The sequence below is a fragment of the Sciurus carolinensis genome, chromosome 12, assembly GCF_902686445.1.
Source record: "Sciurus carolinensis chromosome 12, mSciCar1.2, whole genome shotgun sequence".
Lineage (NCBI taxonomy): Eukaryota > Metazoa > Chordata > Mammalia > Rodentia > Sciuridae > Sciurus > Sciurus carolinensis.
The window spans coordinates 115,730,769-115,750,437 of NC_062224.1; the positions used below are offsets into that span (position 1 = coordinate 115,730,769).

At 48.7% G+C, this 19,669-nt stretch overlaps 1 protein-coding gene across 1 annotated transcript in view; it reads left to right on the forward strand.

Annotated features, from left to right (window-relative positions):
- The window catches only part of Ildr2 (immunoglobulin like domain containing receptor 2), a 56,958-nt gene that overhangs the window by 8,439 nt on the left and 28,850 nt on the right, over positions 1–19,669 (forward strand). Inside the window, exons 3-4 of the mRNA XM_047519996.1 lie at positions 7,008–7,340; positions 8,140–8,259. Of these exons, the coding sequence (XP_047375952.1) occupies positions 7,008–7,340; positions 8,140–8,259 (453 nt within the window). The remainder of the gene's footprint in view (positions 1–7,007; positions 7,341–8,139; positions 8,260–19,669) is intronic.

Consider the following 19,669-nt stretch of genomic DNA (forward strand, 5'->3'; position numbering starts at 1 on the left):
ATAGAAAACTAACCTACTTCATTATGTTGTGGTAATTAAAATGAGATTGTGTAAAACTCATAGCACGATGTTTGGCACATAATAGGCCCTCAGTACTTATGAACCTAGATGAGGTGCATTAATCACCATTTTGATGCAGGATCTAGCAACTCCAAAATCTCAAAAGCTCTTGCTCATGTTACAGGAGAGCTGTAGTCCACTGTAGGCTGCTGTGGATTGGCGAGACTTGGTGGAGTTGGCTCAGTTCCAGTTGTCTTCTTGTTCTAAGACCCAGGATGAAGGAACAGCCACTACCTGGGCATGTCCCTCTCATGGTGGAGGGCAAATGCTTGGGGGTACCGGCAGGTGCAGAGCCAACCCACACAAGTGCCTTTAAAGCATCTGCCTGGGTGGATCTTATGGCTCTTCTGCTCCCATTCCACTGGGCAAAGCAAGTCATGTGACTGAGCACAGTCTGCGGAGTTGCAAGTGTATTCTGCCTCTGGAGACGGCACAAGCAAGGGAAGGGGACAGATAATACAGTCTGTCAACGGAGGTAATCGTTCAACAAACAGTCCAATACTTACTTTGCAGCAGTCTCTAGAAGCCTGCAGAACGGAGCTTGTTATTAATGGAGGACATAGGTGACTAAATAGAACAATCTCAGGCAATGGGACATGATTCTGTGGGGGTGCTGTGGTTTCAGTAAGAGCAACTCCTGAAGAGTAAGTAGGAGCAAGCTGGGAATGACCGGGATGGGGAAGGGAGATTTGTAGAGGGAACAGAATGCGCAGGAGCTGAGAGTAAAGCAAGGACTTGATGTCTTCTGAAAACTGCAAGTATTGAAGTAGGGTTGGAGCAGTCAGTGTGGCAGAGGAAAAGGCAGAGGCAGCCCCTTCGTGTCCTGAAGGCTAGAGGGTGACTTTTCAAAGAGTCAGAGCGAGGGAGTGCCAGGGGGCAGAGGTGCATTTCAGCAATGTCAGTGACCCTGGTGTAGAGAGTGGATGGCATGTGGGCAGGACTTGCAGCAGAAGCCAAGTAAGAGGCCCTTGCAGAACGCAAGGCAGGGCATGGTAGAATCCTGAGCCCCAGCAGTGCAGCGGGAAGAGAGGCGTGGATGGTGAAGAGATGGAGCAGGCAGGACTGACTGGTTATGTGGTGGCTGAAGGGGAAGGACAGTAGAAGATGCCTCCAGCTTCTGGCTGGGGATTTCTGGGGCAACCACTTATGGTCATGAGTTAACACAAGAGAACACCCCAGGGGGAGATGAAGGCCCTCCTCCCTGCTCATCTCCCACCCTCCTTTCCCGCCTTCTCTCTTCCTTTGTTTCCTTTCCTCTTCATTAGAGTAGATGTAGTCCAACCTGCTGGAGCAAAGAGACCCCACAGTATACAAATCACACCCAGGGCTGGATTTCCCTCTGGACTCAGATCCCGGGCTGAGCCCTGCGTTTCCACCGTGTGGTGCTCAGGGCCCCTCTGCTCAGGGACCCTTCCCAGCAGGACATGCCGGGGGGGGGGGGCACAGCTCGGGCAGCAGCTTGCCTTTGGAGAGGTGACCCGGAATTGGCACCCATCACTTCTACTCACAAACCTTTGTCCTAAACCTAGTCACATGGCCACGGTGAGCTTCAGGAGAGGCCAGGAAATGCAGTACTTGCTGGCAAGATTAAAACCTGGAATGTTCTGTGACTGACAGGGGGCAGGAGTTGGTTGTCTCCACTTTAAGTGGGATGAGTTTGAGGTACATCCGTGACAACCAGGTGGTCAGTGAATTTGTGTTATTTGGGTCTAGAGCTCAGAGGAGAGATCTAGTCAGGAAATACAGAGAAGCTGATAAAGGTTGATAGAAACCTTAGATGAGGTTGTTTTTTTTTTTTTTTTTTTTTTCCTGTTCAAATGACTGGTCCATCCCAAAAATCTGATCCACTGAATGAACCAGGACAGTTTTCCAAGTGCCTCTGCCCTTCAGGGTAAGGACTGCCCTCCTTTAGCACTGTGTTGGTAAAGCAAGGGAGACATCCCAGGAGCTCACTTCAGATCTGTGGTGGGCAGGGCAAACCACAGAGAGGATATGTTTCTGACTCACCTGCACAGTGGTGTCAGAGAATGAGGTGGCCTGGCTCAGCACCTGGATGAAGGTGCACACACACCAGAATTGTTGGCAGCACATGATAACCAGGCCGTGAGCAAAGCCCACCTGGGCCAGGGCAGCACTGGCACTTACCACGCCTTATGGGAAAGGGGGGCATGCAGCTGCCTCTCGGAGCTCGTCTGGGAATGGCCCATCCATCTGGTTACCCTGACCCTCACAGAGATCAAGGTTCAGGCACCGTGGCGGCAAACAAGAGAAACTGATTCTGGCCAGGGAAGGATGTCACTGGAAGGAAGATGATTAACTCAGAGAATCGATGCTGGAGAACTAGGCTCAAAAAATAGGCAGACATTAAGGCAGTACCCGCTATTCTTATTAAACCTTTTATTTTTTAACCCAAGTTTATGAAGAACATGGATGGTTCCTATTTCTGGAAGAAAACAAGATTCAAGCTTCACGTTCTTTGTCTTTACACCTTTAGCCTGTAGGTCAGCACTTGCCAGCATGCTTTGCCCGCATCTGGACAGGCATCGCCACTAAGGGATGCTCAGACCTTCTTCCTTTTCGGGACAGTGTCCTAGTCCTAGCAGAGATGCCGGCACACCCCATTCATTTCTTACACTTGGAAAAGCTGCCCATTAGTCGTTTCTAAAAGATGCTTTAGGAAATTGGGATAACATGTTAAAAGTGCAAAAACAAAAGATGAATTTCTTAAAGAAGTCTTAAAGGCAGGAAAGGAGGGATTGTATTGTCATACTGCATAAAGAAATGTCTTGGTCGTCTGAAGGTCAAGATATGCTGGGGAATGAGCAATTCTCAAATTCTGCTTTGGAAACTTGAGTTAAGGGATGGGCGAGCTTTATACAAAATTTCCAGAGATGCCTGTCTCTAACAATAATTTTCCATGACCTTTAGCAGCAGCCTTTGTTTCTCTAAAATGGGGCTGTGGTTATAGATCTGCCTCTCAAAGATGCTGGCAGGAATAGCTTACAACTAGTGGGAAAAGGAACTTGCTTTGAAAAAAATGAAAGTGCTAAAATAAGAACAGCCTTGCCTTCATGTCTGCTTTTGTTATTCCTGTGAGAACACAGTGCGTCATATATAGAATCCTCTGGAGAACTGGGGCAGGGAGCATTGTCTGCCCTTGGGGCCGACCTCCCCAGCCTGTTGATCGGCCACGCCTGGTGACTGGCAGCTCTCACTCCCCACTTTGCCTTCAGGCAGCTTCCTAGGGGTGGCCAGAAGCCCTCTCTGCCACTGGGTCCTCGGCTAAGAAAGGCCTCCCCGGTTCCTTTGTTCCTTCATTGAGTCATTCCAGTTTTTGAGCATCAGCTGTATTCTGTGGCTTCGCTACACACTGGGGATGGAGTCAGCCAAATCCTGGTCCCTGCACTCAGGGACTTTGTAGTTCAAAACCTAGTTCCTATTAAATTTCTCAAGATCAGGGACTGCTCTTATGTCTGTGTTGCCAGAACTTAGGATAATGTTTACAAATATGTTATCGATTGAACCAAAATTAGTCAAAGTCTTCCTGGGGATCAGTGCACAAGAAAAAAAATTTTTTTTTGAATGAGGACTCCTTCCTCACAAGCACAGAAAACCACTCATGCTCCTCAGGATGCCATTCAGGGCTGCCTTTGGTCAGGAATTCATTTAAAAAAAAAAAACAACTTAGTTTCGGAGGTCTAATTTTTACAGATGAGCTCTGTACACTATAATCCTGTACTTCACCTCTTCTGTCTTCTGCTCTCTAAACTGCCTCTGGTTTTCTGGAACTGCTGTGGTTTGCAGGATGAAGGACAGATTCTTTCTTCACCTCTGCAGATTTTGTAAGAGCTTTAAGACTCAAGTTCCTAGGCCGTTCAGTGGTGGGCCTCAGGGGGGCCGCCTTCCTGCTGTGTGGCCTGTGGGCCTGGGGGCCAGACCCCCGCCAGTGCCTCGCACCCACTCGCTCCCAGGAGCGTCTTCAGTCGCACCCTGACATTTCCCCAGGTGGAGGCATTAACATACCGACACACCTGCAGTCAGAGGACAGAGGTGTTTCAGCATGGCCGGAATCGCTGCCCATCCCGTCCTGCTCACAGGCCCCATCTCACCCCGGGCAGCCTGCTTGCCTAGCTCTGGGTTCACAGCTTCCTGGGAGTCAGGTTGTTCTTGACAGCCACAGCAACAACAGCAGCAACTAGATTTAATGAGTACTTAGGGTACACCAGGCCTCATTCTAAGTATTTAAGATAAAATGTCATTTAACCTCAGACAACTCCACAAGGCCATTGCTGTCATTCTGGTTTCACTTGTGAGCAAACGAACTCATGAGTTCACCAGTCTGCCTGAGGTTGATACTGGGAAGTGGTAAGGCCTGGGTTCTCGTCCAGGCGACTCCTGACTGTGGCTGTAGAAAGGCAGATGTTTCTGAGAAAGCAGTCCTTCTTGGGAGCGCAGGTTTGTCCAGCCATGAAGCTGAGGACTGACTAACCACTGTTAATAATTGGTGAAGAGAGTCCAGTGGCTTGCTTGCTCGAATGCCTGACCTCATTAACAGAGAACACAGCTAGGGAGGAGGCAGTTCTTCATGATCATCTAATGAACAAAATCCCAACTTCACTCTCGCTCTCAATATAAACAAAGGAATAATAAATAACATTTAAACCCTCCACGATGCTGTCGTGTGGCACCTGTCTCCCTTGCTGGTTTTATTTGTCCTGGGAAGCCTGAGAACTGTGCTTTACCCGTGGAACCTGGGTAGCCAGCAGAGCAGACGGGAGGTGTCCAAGTACAGTGTGTCCCGGGGACAGTGCCTGGGACTGGTCATCCAGCCCCAGCTGCTCTGACTGAAGTCACTTCACCTCCCTGTTCCTTTTTTATCATCTGAAAAATTGGGCTGTGGATAAAGATTTGAAGAAGAATCATGAGGTTAAGATCAGTATAAAATCAGTGCAATAGAATTGAAGGAGAGACTGTGAAGACATACGTTTTCCCAGCGCAGCCATGTGAGTCAGGGAGAGCAGAATCAGCCACCTCAACATCTGGGGGCGTGAGGGGAGTGTGGGCACTAGTTTCCAGGTGGAACCATCTGTTTAATGTGGCTGTGATCTAAGCTGGTGGAGGCGGGTGGTCCTTGGGATGCAGGAGCTTCGAATGGGACAGGGGCAGGGGGCTGGAAGGCAGAGTAGCACTCTGTCTCTGTCCCAGTGCCCCTCCATGGAGTCCCCTCTCTGAAGCCGCCCGATGAGGGGACATCTGCTATTGCTTGGGGTGGGCATTATGATGCCTTCGAGTCTCAGATTGCTCTGTGGACTTCACCAGGGCCTCAGAACCAGCACCCAGCCGGGAGACGCAAGCCCCGCCTCTGCCACCTGCGCTCCTCACTGTACTACGAGGTGACTCATTAACCAGTTTCCTGCAGTCCTGGATGTTCTCCTCTTAGGATCATCCATTTGCTCATCCGTCCCCCACGTAATCAGAGGTAGTTGTTGAGCACATGAGTGAGTGGTTTGGCAGGATGTCATCACGGGCAAGGACAGGAGGCACCCAGAGAAAGCAGACCTTGCTCCGTGCCCCAAGTCCATGCTGGAGGTCTAGGGCGAGGCTCTGCCCAGCTCCAGAAGCGCCCACGTTCACCTCCGAACCTCATCCCTCTGTCTTCAGACCCCTTTGTTCTGTCTCTCGTCATATTCCGATTTCTGCTTCTAACAGATGTTTCCAAGCTGGGAACTCCCCCATTCCACTGGGCACGTTCTGATCTTGTTGCTTGGGATGTCTGAATCTTACGGCCGAGTCCGTACTGGCCCTTCATCTCTCAGACACTTTGCTGGTTTCTCATTCACCGTCTTTCTTGGTCACCGAGCCTCAGGTTGAATCTTTTTGCCACTTAACTTCTCATCTGCTTTGTAGTTCTTCTTTTGGTTACCCTTCAAAGCTTTTGAACTTAGTCTACTGCTTTTGATCTGAAATAAAGACTTCTCTTCTCCTTTATCACTGTTCCCTTTACTTGGCCACCAGCAGGAAGGGAAGTCACTTCCTCTTCAAGTCATACTTCCTGGCTTCCTTGTCACTATTTATGGAATATATGTTGCGTACCTGTGGACTTCGTAAGCTGGGGCAGCAAGGTAATACACACTTCTTACCTGAAAAGGCGTGAAAGTAAATTCATAAATAAATAAAATAATAAATAAATAAATAATTGCAGAACCATCATGATAAATGTCTAGAAGAGAACGCTGGGTCTTCTGATGGCACAAAGGAGGATGTGACGTGAGCTGGTTAGTCAAGAAGCTTTGAGCTGGGTTTTGAAGGATGGAGAAGAGTTTCCCTAGGAAGTGGGGAGAGCATTCCAGAAGTGTGCAAAGCCCGGAGGTGTGAAATGGGAAATAGTGCAACCCATCTGGGGAAACTGTTAGGCTTCGATGGTTTTGGAGCCTGGTGCTGAAATAGAGGTGCTTCAAAGAACAGAGGCTGAAGGGGAAGAGGAAGCAGGTGGTGAGCACCTTAGCTGCTTTGCTGAGGGTCCTCAAGGTCATGGAGGATAGGCGAGGCATTTCTTAAAAAGAGAACCTAAACAATCAGATTCAGAGAGGTTACCTGAATTTTAGCATGGAGGATGGACTGAATGTCCACAGGTGGGATGCAGGGAGATCAGACAGGAGGTTATCATCTTTTAAGCAAGAAACAGAGGCCTACACAAAGGCACTGGGAGTGAGGTTAAAGAGGAGAGGGAGAATCTTAACAGTGTTAAAGAGATCACACTGGCGAGACTCAGCGACCCACTGGATATAGAGAGGGAAGCAGGTGTCTGGAAAAGACAACCGGGTGGACCTGGAAGCTGTCAGTTCCAACTGGGAAGACAGGCAGGAAAGGCTGGGGAAGCAAGGTGGGAAGGCGGTGGTGGGTGGCTGGAATGGGCCCTGCATCGACCTGTGTGTTCTGTTTTGCAGCCGGGGTCGAAGGCCTCCAGGTCACGGTGCCCGACAAGAGGAAGGTGGCCATGCTCTTCCAGCCGGCCTTGCTCCGCTGCCACTTCTCCACCTCCTCCCATCGGCCTGCTGTCGTGCAGTGGAAGTTCAAGTCCTACTGCCAGGATCGCATGGGGGAGTCCTTGGGCATGTCCTCCCCCCGGGCCCAGTCGCTCAGCAAGAGAAACCTGGAGTGGGACCCCTACTTGGACTGTTTAGACAGCAGGAGGACTGTCCGAGTGGTGGCTTCGAAACAGGGCTCAACCGTTACCCTGGGGGATTTCTACAGGGGCAGAGAGATCACCATCGTCCACGGTACGCATGCCCTTGTCCAGAATGTGGGGAGCGGAGGGGGGCAGTTCCGTTCTTCACTGACCCTAGGGGACGACAACGTCTCACTTTGTCCCTGAGACCCATTTTGTGGGATTGGGAGCATGAGGAGACCCGGCAAATGGCTCTAATGGAGTGTGGAAGGGAGGAAGCAGCGCATGTAGCATCCAGAGAGCGCAGAGTGGAGCTGTGGACAGAGCTGTGTTCAGAGCTCAGTCAGAGTGGGTCGCAGTGAAAGAACTTCAGGCAGACACCTAAGCCGTGACCTCACCTTCATGGCCCTTCCCAGCCTGCGAAGCAGCCTCTGCTAAGCACTTCCTCCTCAGGGAGAAGGGAGGTAGCATTCAAGCTGCAGAGTCAGGCAGACGGGTGGCCTGAGCACCCCTGGGGTCTGTGTGGATTCCGCCCTGTCTCCTGCTCCCTACATTTTTAGATAAGGAAAGACCCCAGGAGTCTGATATGACCTATTTGATTATTCAAATTGGGAAGAATTCCTGTAAAATCAGCTTGTTTCTAGGAGTGCAGAGTTATTCGGGAACCCGTCTGGCTCTCGGGGCCTCGCCTTCTAAGGCTGGAGCTAGAGGGTCCGTGCGGGGCTCAGTTCCCTCCTGAGGGAGGCCCGCTTCTGTTATGGTTTCCTTGGTTTTGTTTTAAATAAAGCGAGCATTTTCATTACCGTCCAGGCAGAGAAAGAGGACAGTGCAGGTGCCCCTTCCGACCCGGGGGTCAGTGCTTTCCCTTCTGAGGACAGTGTGAGAACGGGTCCTTCTTTCCGTGGTGACAGATGCAGACCTTCACATCGGAAAGCTGGTGTGGGGCGACAGCGGGCTTTACTACTGTGTCATCACCACCCCGGATGACCTGGAGGGCAAGAGCGAGGGCTCGGTGGAGCTGCTGGTGCTGGGTAAGTGACAGCCGGGGCACCAGGCTCCCTGTGCTCACACCCGCCCTGCGCTGGGGGTGCCGTGGCCTTTGGCATCTGCTCTAGGCTGCCTACGTTGGTCGCGCAGCCTGGAGCAGCAGCGTTGCGTGCTGCGCTTCCTGGAGGCCACAGCCCCGCTTAGTCTGGTCCCAGTGTTTCTGCTTCCTTACATCCCCCTCCTTTCCCTTCTGCCTTTAACCTGGACTTCTCCATTCTCTTCACTCGACCTTTTACATGTGAGTTGTTGAAGCAGGGTAGAGACCAAGGAGAGAGAAGGACTCCTCCATGTGTGAGTGTCTCTGGCGACCTCAGGATCTTGTCCCACTCACTCGCTCTCCTGAAGGCAATCACAGGCACGGTGGCTGTAAACCAGACAGTCCCCTAGCAGAGGGTGCACCTGCAAAGAGCTGTTTGGGAAATGTCCTAGCGTTTAAATGGAAGGCAAATTCTGGAAACCTAAAGATGTCTGAGTGACTCTAAAGCACATACATTAAATCCATAAATCCTAACGTCACTTTCTTCTTAACAGAAAGTGCCTCACATTTGGCTGTTCCTTTTCTTATGGGAGGAGGAATGCGCATGTTCCAGAAATGACCTCCTCTTTGAGATTGAAAATTGAGTGCATATTTTGTGTTGTATACACATTGGCTGAATAAGAAAATTAGAAGAAAACATACAGAAACTGCATCAAGTGCAGGAGAAAGCATAAGTGAGTAATTCAAGATATTCACTTGCAGCCATTTTTCAGAAGAAATTACATTTTTTTATAGCTTCCAAAATATCAAGTGAGAACAATTTGGAGACTGGGTAAGGGTGCTTTGTTTTAAAGGCAGACAAGGTTGAAGATTGATTTTTGCCCTGTGTGGGAAACTAAATTGCCAGGGATAAAGTGGCATCTTCTACTTAGAATGTCTAACTTTAGTTTTAAATTGCAAGACTTTAGCAAAATGATTGTCCTGATACCTTGTATTTAGTAAAATACATACTAAATGTAACATTGGTCACCTTGTTGAAGGCTGACTTAATCTTGGGGTCCAAAATATAAAGCATCGCTGCTGAGACTTGCAGAAGAATGGAAATATGACAGCTATTCAAAAGGAAATAAAACAGCGAAAGCTTTATATTAATGTTGCAAAAGAACACAGGGGGCTGAATTGAGATCTGCTCTGGCTCCATAAATCAGAAGGGAATAAAGAAGATTAATTTTTGCTTAATCACACAACTCTAATAGCCAAGTTTGGAGGAACAAGTGGCTCATTGAGCCTGCAATTAGCTAATTGTGAGCACAGTTATTTGGCCGGGCGGCCATTTGCAGAGAAGTAATGGTCTGTGAAGGAGAACGAGACCACAGGTGAAAACCACTTCAACGCAGTGGTCCCAGTTGTCCTGCACACAGGGGAAACAGAGGGAAAGCTCTCATCTGAGGTCATGCTGAAGGGTGTGGGGCATTCCTCTGGATCACAACCATGAAGCAACTGGGGTCAAGGACGCTGTTCTTAGGGCCAAAGGATCCAGCCACTCGTGGGTGAAAGGAAGGCTCAGATGACCGTGGTCACCAATGGCAGGAGGAAAGACAAAGGACAGAAACCTGTGCTACTCTAACCAGAATCGTGAGGGGAAATGAGGAAGCTGCCAGTCAAAGCTCACGGCAGGAAGAGCAGCACGTCTGGGCAGACCCTGGCGGGGGTTCCGAAGAAGGAGCCCCATGGGAAAGGCCGCGGTGGGATCCACTGGCCGCAGAAACTGGGGCAGCACCACTCGCGTTACTTATTTAGAGGGGTTAGTTGGAAATCTGTGAACATTTTCTGGGTGCAGGAAGTACTGAATGTGAAATTCTGAACCTCTTGGTCTTGATACTCCTTTGTAGAAATTTTCAAAACACTGTCCCAGTTTAAGCATCCTAGTTGTTTGGTCATTGTACCTGCAGGCCTCTTTGATAGGTGTTCTTTTGAGACTTGGAGAGTGACCTGATTTCTGAGGCCAGCCCCGAAGGAAATGGAAACATCAGTGGGAAGATAACTGGGATCCGTGGTTCACCGATGACCACGTCCCTCAGCCACTGTGTTTTGTGAGGAATGCTTGGAGGACCACAGTTTCTAACTCCCTGAGCCACCCTGGCTACCAGCTGAGAAGAAGACAGGTGGAAACGCAGGCTAAGGGGCAGGAGGATGGGCGGGGTTTGGGACACGTTGGCTGTAAGAAGCCATGGGACACTGTGGCGGAGGTGTCTCGCTGACACTTGGAAGGGTAGGTCTGGACCTCAGTGGAAAGGTAGAGATTAGAGTAACCAATTTGAGGACACGAGCAATGGGTGGGCAGAGCCTTGGAAGAAGAGACGAGTGAGCCAGACAGCTGACAGAGTGACCAGGCCCAGGACAGGACCTGCGGGTCTCCCTCCATGTGAGCGGGCCTTGGTTCTGTGTGTGTCTTGCCTGGGTTTCCCCCACGGAGCTGGGACTGTGGCTGCTTCCTGCCAGTACCGGTCCCTGAGTTTCCCCTGACCACAGTACCTAGCAAGGTGTCCAGGATGAAGACGCTGTGGGCCTGTGTCCGACATGGTGAATGGCAGGCTCCAGCGCTGGTGCTCACTTTAGCCTCCTATGGCACTGAGCATGTGTTTGAGGCTGGTGAAGTGACCGCACCCCAAACATCAGCAGTCTCAGGGAAGTTCTGTGGTTTGACCTCATTGGTCACAGTTCTTTGGTTGTTTGGGATGGTTTGTTCCCTGCTTTTCATATTGGGTGTGTGTCTCTCAATCTATCAGCACAGTTCTGACTTCTTCTTTGAAGTGAAGAACTATTTCCTGAGCTTCTTGAGGGCCCTAGGTTGGTGGATATCCAGATAATGATATTTTAATTCCGTGTGTACCTCTGCTGATCCCAATATCAGCACCACTTTAAGAGATACCACTGAGCCCTATTTACCGTAATCACTTCTGAGCCAAGCCTCTGTCCATCCAACCCTGTAAAAACAAAAACTTGTTACAGTTATTCTCTGTGGTCCCGCAAATTCAGGTATAAGCCTATAATAAAGGTCTAATTCTGCTTTTATTTGCTGCCTCCTTTCCTAGTTGTGAGCAGGCCGGGATTCACTGCCTAGCTCACTTCCACCATCTTCCTCCTGGCCCCCCATTTTGGAATTCTTTATTTGGAATTGGTTATTTAAATTTATTACTAGTGACATTTCATCAGGGCTATGCTTCAAAGCAGCAGAAATAGGCACTGACTAACTTAAGTAGGAAAGGAACTTGCTGGAAGGCTATTAGAGGCGAAGGAGAGCAGAGACTCCATCTCAGAAGTCAGACTGGTGCTCCTTGGCCTCTGCCTGAGACACCACGCCTCAGTGACTTGCCAGGTTCAGGGTCACTGCTTCTTCTTAGCCAGATGTGGACTAGGGGGGCCTGAGCAGCTTCCTTCCAAGTGGTGTGCAGGCTTCTAGACTTCCTCACTGTTTGGCTCTGCTGTGTTGGAGACCTTTGTCCCCAGCTGCGCACACACACACACACACACACACACACACACACTCAGGAAGGGAAAGAGAGGAAGGTCACGTGAAACTCTTTTGGGGCCAGACCTGGGAGTGCCAGGAATCCCACCTGCTGTCATTTTGATGTGCCCAGGAAGAAAATAAAATGGTTTGAACACAGCACAGGTTCTGCCCGGCTAGAGATGCTCCAGGATTCATGTAATAGGAATTTGTGGGTGATATCTTCAGGGCTCTGTGGCCAGAGCAGAACAGATTGAGATGTCATTTTCTGTTCTTGCATTTCCCACTGCAGAGTCAGTCTTAGGAGAGACAGCCCAGTCGTCCCACTTTGGTTAGTTGTCGACTACTCAGCCTTGGGAGATCAGGGGCTTTGGTGGTCGAGATACAGAGAAGTGAAACCCCAAAGTGAACTGGGGCACCGTTGCAAAGAAAGGAGGAATAGATGTGGGACCCAAGAAGCTGCAAAGGTTCACCAGTGGTGCCGCTGAGATAGGTGTCCACGGAGGGCAACTTGGAGTTTGCAAACTGCTCTGCAATAATTGTGCAAGAGAGGAGGGCAGACATTATTTTGCCATTTTCCAAATAAAGAAATTAATGTCCAGGTTTTATGACATTAAAAAAATACTATTGATAATCAAACCCATGTGTTCTGATTCCTAGCCTCATCTCCTTGCACAATGCCAGGCAACCTGTGTGTATGAAGAAGCCACAGAATGAGCTGTGTTTTAAAAATGTGGTTGCTGCTTGGGTCATGGGTCAGTTTCTACTTGCCCCAGGTTTGCTTCAGCATTTCACTTTGTTTCTTAGTGAAACTGCCTACAACCATTGACCTCGGCCCTCCCTTCACAGGCATGGCTGTTCCTGTCTAGATTGAATACCTTCCCACTGAGTGTGACTCACCCCTCTTTCCACCCCGTGCATCTGAACCATCTACAAACCACTGTGGATGCTTCTTTCAGAGATTTTAGAAATAGCCAAAGATATGAGTTTCACAGAAATGGGAGGACAACCACCGATTCAACATTAAACAGGAACACGATGCTGAACACCCTTCAATGTCTTTTTGATGATTCAGAAGGTAAAGTCATTCTGAAGCTGGAAATGCACACAGTGTTTTGGGTGCTTTGAGATGACAGTGACAGATACCTTAGAAATATTTAGACAGCCGTTTGGGATCCTAGGGTCAGACCAGTCACAGGAGGGAGGGGGAGCATCCAGAAACCTGCCACCTGAAACGAGAGGTCCAGGATCAGTGGCAAGGGCAGGCCGTTTATAATCAGGAACCATGCCACCGTTTGGATAGGAATCAAATTCCCTGGGGTAGCTCCAGCTGGCAGGAAAAGGATTCACCATTTCAGGAAGGCTCCTGCAGAGAAGTTATTATTGTAAAATTTAAAAGTATCCTGCTCTTACTTCTTTCCATGCGTAGTCTGAGGGCCTGACCACATCTTTCTGATGTCTCATCTGGTAGCTTGTTTAAGACCTTTAATCAGAAAAAGGGGGAATGGGTCCCTGCAGAACAGGGGCTGGATGGACATTCCTGTCTCTGGTTTGAGAATAGACTAAGAGGTCATTGGCAGTCGGTGTTTAGATTCAAGCTAAGAAAAACATTCCTAAGGACAAACAACACATTTTGGAAATGATGGATGGTTGAGGGAAATGATAGAAACTCCTTCTCTGAGGAGCTTTGACATGGAACAGGTTCTCTTGTCTGGGATATGTGGATAAGTGAACTGGCTTTTCAGAATCTGCAAAATAATTTTGACACCATTTTAAAGATTCACAGATTGCAGGGTTCATTCTCCTTAGAGAATGCCTCAGTATTGCCTTAAATACTGAGGCTTGGTTTTATTTTAATATTATTTCTGCTTCAGAAAAAAATGATACACGCTCATTATCGGTATTTCAAACAAAACACAAAAGAACAAAAGAAGAAAGCATCTCCTAAAATTTTGCTATCTATGGTCACCTGTTGTATTTTCTGGAACTAGTTTAGTTGCAAAGGATAGAGGCTCCCCCTGCTTAGGGCAAGTCTGTGATTTAGCTAACCAATGAGCCCAGGAGCTCTTGGCTGCAGGCCTGGCCAAGTATTGGATTAGGGGAATACATGTCGGGATCCCTGCCTCCACATCCCCATCTCCCCTCTGCTCCTTGGGACCAGGCAGGGCTTCCTCCAAGTGGGGCAGGATACCTCCATGGCCTTAGCACCTCCCGTCTCTCTTCCTCTTTCTCTGTGGTTTCTGTTGTGGGGTGCCTTATGCTGGGGAGGAGGCAGCACACGAGCAGCCCCAGACGAGCCCTAAGAACTGAAGGGATGAGGGAAAGGAGTCGCTTCCTAAAGGAAAGCAGGCAGTTGTTTCCAAATGAAGAAGCAGCATGTGCCAGGCAGGCAAAAACGCACACTGGTAACACGTTGTGGAATGCATCACCAGTTTCTGCTGCTTTAGGGCCAAATGCAGCACTAATCCCAGAGGCCAGAAATAGGTATGTTCTCAGCAGGTCCCCCTGAGTAGGCAGCGACTTGGGATTGATTCTGCCCTTCAAATGTGATGCTGCAGAATTACCTTTGCACTCCTGCCTCAGAAAAAATGATACATGCTTATTGTCAGTATGTCAAACGAAACAGGAAAGAACAAACAAAGAAAGTATCTCCTAAAATTTTGCTACCTATAGTCAACATGCTCCTATTTTTTTCTTCCACCTCCTCCTGAGACTTATTCAGGAGTACAGCGTGTATTACCTAGACAAGCAGTAAAGGAATGGGCGGGCATGGGGTTTTCTTTTTTTAATCAAGCTGTTCACAATTCTGTGCCTGAAATTGTTATTGTGGTAGAGTATAAACTTTTCTGCCCATTAGTGTAAAAAAGCTATTAAGAACCTAATGAGAAGTCAGTGAATTCTTGGGAGAGGGCATCTCTCAAGAGGTGACTGCAGGGGTGTCTGATGGGAGTGTTTGTGCGGCGTGCCGAGATGCCCTAGCACCCACCCCTGGACTACCACTGGCTGCCTCTTTTGAATCCTGTCCATTCCTCTCCGGTGACTAGTTCAGGCTGTTCAGAAAGGCTACTTGTTGCCAAGCTCCCACCCCCTCCCTCTTTGCCAGCCCAGCCCCGCGCTGCTAACCAGGGAGATTTGCCCATTAGAAGGGCCTCAGCTCCCAGAGTTCCCATGGCAACAGCCTCCTTGGAGGTCTTTGTTGCTTGCTAAAACTTTGATCTCCGAGAGTGGCTGCTGCTGTTTCTCTGGAAGATTTACAAACAGAGGAAGAGGGGGAAAGGATTGGGGAAGAAGAAAGAAAAAGTTTACTCCTGGCAGAAGGGAGAGAAAGAATTAATTACAGAGCCACACTCTAGCCATAAATCTGGAGACGGCTCCTTTGGAACATCTTGTGATTTGGGCTGTGCCACATTTTCATTTGTAGCCCTGCATAGAGGATTTCAGTGGGGCCGCTTCTCCTAGTAGGGCAGAACATCCTACTTCAGCAGACACCTGTTCCCTCTGTTTCCAGAGGAGCTGAGATAATCCCAGAGGCTCCATGGGAGGAGGGAGAAACAGCAGCTTTTCAAGCTCTGTCCTACCGCCCCCATGCCCTGCCTTGGCTTCTTCTGCCCTAAGCTTACCCAGGCACCTCTGTCAGTGTCATTTTTAGAAAGAACCAGAAAAAAATGTGTTGAAAGGATAGAGAAGGAGAAGCCAGAAACCAGGCATCAACTAGAATCTGATTCTGATTCATGACTGTGGTTAACAGCATTTTATTGAGGACTGGGGACAGGTGGTCATGGTGCCTCCAAAGTCAGGACCATGCCCTTTGCTCTTTTAAAATTTTTTGTATATATATTTTGTTGTCAATGGACCTTTATTTTACTCATTTATTTATATACAGTGCTGAGAATCGAACCCAGTGCCTCACACATGCTAGGCAAGTGCTCCATCACTGAACCACCACCCCAGCCCCTACTCTTTACTCTTCAGACTGCTCACCTACATAGTCTCAAGCTTGCTTTGATTTATATTTAAATTATACTTGAAATTTAATGAGTATTTTTGCATTCTATCTCCCTAGCACAGTCCAGCACAGTGAGGATAAGAAATAAATGAATAACATTGTCTTGTCCTTACAAAAATTTCTTTGTGAAGATTAAAGTTATAGTTTCGAAGTAGAAAACAATGCATGAAAAGACTACAATTGTGTTTGGTTATTAAATATCTAGGCCATCGATTCTCAAAAGGGGGCACTTTTGCCCACCAGGAGCTTTTGGCAATGTTTGAGGACATGTTTCAGTTGCCACAATTGTAGGATGCTGTGGCACCTACTGGGTAGGCCAGGGAACCTGCAATACGCAGGACAGCCCTCTCCACTCAGCAAATAATCATCTGGGCTCCAGATGTCAACAGTGCCAGGTGGTGAAAGTCTGTCTGCATGCTGGATAAGGTCTGCTGTGAACAGCAGAGGTTTGGGGTCAGGCAGCTTTGGACTTAGTGTAATACTGTGACCACAAACAAGTCAATATCTATGAGCCTCAGTTTCCTTATCTCTAAAAATAGGAGACGGGTCATAAAAGACACATGGAGGACCTACTCTGAAGATTCTATGGCACGTGGTAAGCACTCAGTGAAAGTGTCCTTCCCCACCCTTCCCATTCCACCATCCCTGGTCTAAGAGAGCAGTCCTTAGGGAAGTCTACATTGAGGGATTTCTGCTAAAGAGCAGATTTTCTTTCAGCGTGTTCCATAGGCAGAGGCTTTAATGGGCCATATGTGAATTGGCAATCCTATTACTAATAGATTCACATTTTCTCCGTGACATCTGCCCAGTGCTTTGCAGGTGGGACCCTGATCAGCCCTGCAGTATCTTCCTGCTAGTGGATTGGCGTTCATTCTGTCCAGCATGCTGATTTTGGTTGCTATTGGAAGCCTCCATGTTCTCAGTGCACAGCCCTTAATTAATTACAGGGTGTTTTCTGCCTAAGCTAAAAACAAGGATTAGGGCGCATGGGCCATTCCATGAAGCCTGGAGGAGTTTGGGGAAGACCTAGGACTTGGGTTAGGATCTAGGTGGGCCTGCGAAGACTTTAGATAGAATGCCTTTAGAATCTATCTTTCAAACTAGGATACCCTTAGAGGAAAAGGGGAGGAGAATTTTTAAATAACTTATGGCAAAACCACAGACATAAACTGGGACTGTCCAGACAAACTGGTATGATGGCCGCCCATCTTTAGAGGCTGGCCACCTCCCCGAGGATCGACAGACCATCCAGAGGACTGAGGTCGCATCCCGCCAGCCCGGGGCACCTGCCCAGCCAGCCCTGCTGCGGGCGGCGTTTTATTTCTGGCGACCTGCGAGGTGCACCCGCATCTCCATTTGTCTGCTTGCACAAGCTCGGGGCCAGGGAGAGGGTGATCTGACACGACTGGGCCCCGAGGCTGGAGGAAGGCGAGAGGCCCGGCCGCCGCCCGCGGTTCGCGCTCCGCCGGTTGCGGCCGCGCGGGGCGGGCCCGGCTGTCAATCAGCGCGCATTCCCGGGCCGTTGCCTGGCGACCCGGCGGCGGCGGCCGGGTCAGCCGCGCGCTCTTTGTGGTCGCGAGGCCGCGCGGGGGCGGGGACGGGCCGCCCGGGTGGGTGGCACCGAGAAATCGGCTCAGCCGGGGACAAGGCGGCAGCGCAGAGAGCCCCAGGAGACAGTTGATCCATTTTCCTCCCGAGCAGCTGCCGCTATTCAGCGCGGGGTCGCGTTCACACGGGGCTGTGCCTCCGACTTGGCCGAATTGCTTCTGGGGGAGGGCTCTGGGAAAGGCCCGCCTGCCCCAGGCCGCCGAAGTGAGGGGCTGGCCCCGAGGGAGGGTAGGGCCAGAACTCTGACCGTCCAGGTCCCGCGTACCCGCCTGCATGGGGCCAGACCCAGGGCCCTTTTGAGTAGCCATCCTGTCCTGCCTAGGAAGGAATCAGTGAGTGCAAGAACGCACACAGGCCCAGGAAACTTGACGTCCAGCTTCCGTTCCATCCCACCTTCCTGCATATCATATTTTAGTCAGGTCTGCCTTCTGCATTGCACCTCAGGCCAAGTAGAGCATGGCATATTACTAATAATATTTGCATCTGTTCACTCTTTGGGGGTAGGGGGCTGGATCACTATAGTGCTTTGCAAAGGCAGAGTACTTTGCCATCATTTTTACCCTTGTTTATTCGTTTCGTAGCAGTGCGGTGAATGCCTTTTAATTAGATCATACTGTGTTATGATATATTCAGTAATCATTTTCCAGTCGCAGCTTGAAAAGGTGCTGAGAATTTCAACAATCTCCAACATTTTCTATATCCAAAAATTATACTTTAATTATATAAGTAGAACAATAATGTCACGAACACAAATTTCACAGTCACTCCCTGCAAATTCTAGGAGACTAGAAAACATTGCTGCGCATTGCTAGAAGAAGGATAAGCAAAAGCTGAGGACATTGGGATATTGGAGGAAAAAATAGTGGAATGGGAATGGGTAGACCCAGGTTCTGTTGCCAGTGGATCCTTAGTCAACTCTGCCGCTTGGGGTGGGAGTCTAAACCTCTCCGAACTTCAGGTTCCTGCAAACATGGGATGGGGTATGGACTAGACCTCGGTGATCCTTTTTGGCTGTGAAATCTGATTCTAGAACTCTGTGTGAATAGAAGAAGTTAGTTCTTTAGGCTAACCTCATAAACACTGCCAAAAAGCCGGAAGCATTTATTAACAGTTAATTGCAGATGGTCCAGTACCTGTCATTTAATGGAGAGGATTCAGTCAGAATTATTCTCCTTTAAGACTGTAATTTACAGCGAACTAAAATATACAAGACACAAAAAGAAAAAGTAAACACATGAAATGCTTAAATACATATATAAGAGAAAGGAGGCTATACCCACATTTGTGATGGATAGTCATAAACTATATTTATTGAATGCATGGTTGCCATGGGAATATAGAATAAAATTGAGGATGTGTGTGCCCTTGGGAAATTTCCAATCTATTTGGGATTTTGAATAGCCATGGAAACAACACTTAAAGCATAGCCATAGAAACATCTTCACACTTAAAAGGGCCAGAGAAAGCATCTGCTCCCCTCAGAGACACAGGAGAGAAACATTTTGGAGGGCTCGAAGCTGAGAGAAGAGGGGGTGGATACAGTACATCCCTGAAGATGGATCCAGAGGAAAGCTTGGGAATGGATGCAGCTGAGATGTATGTTGAATAGAAGAGGTATTCCTCATCATCCTCATCTTTGAAACAGAAGGTTCACTTACAGTGTGTATTGGCAAACACTAGGAGGTCCTTAAGTTAATACTTCCAAAGAAATGAATGGAAACCAGGATGGTGTAGATACCTGAGGATGGGGAGGGGTGGTTATCCCACCTTTTTCATGAGTTCCAATGCATTGACAGCTTGTCTGCTATCAAGTGACTAAGTAGCCAGATTGAGGTTCTAAAAACAAGTTTGTCCCCAATCCAGAATTTCTGCACCATCCATTGCATTTTGAAGGTTTCAACTAAAAATCAGAAGTTGGATTGAAGTATTAAGAGAAAAGAAAAATCTTTTTATCTGAAATCTGTATGTATATCATATCTCTGTAATGACTTCTTTAGAAATACCCTACCCTGGTTGTCCTCAAATCTCAGGACGAGGGTTAGGCTGATTCCATTCTCTTAAATGGCAAGATAGCATGTACATGGTCCAGTATCTGGAAGGTGTGCTGGCATCAGACTCCTCTGGGAGTGCTGAGTGTCTGCAGTGCCCAAAATAGTGTGGAATGAGCGAACTGATGAATGAACGGTTGCTTCAACATTTTTAATCAAGAGCCTACTCCCTTCTGGAGTGGAGAGAGGGGACTGGGTCAGGGTCTTGCCATGAGCCAGTCTACCGAACAGTTGGGATTTGCTA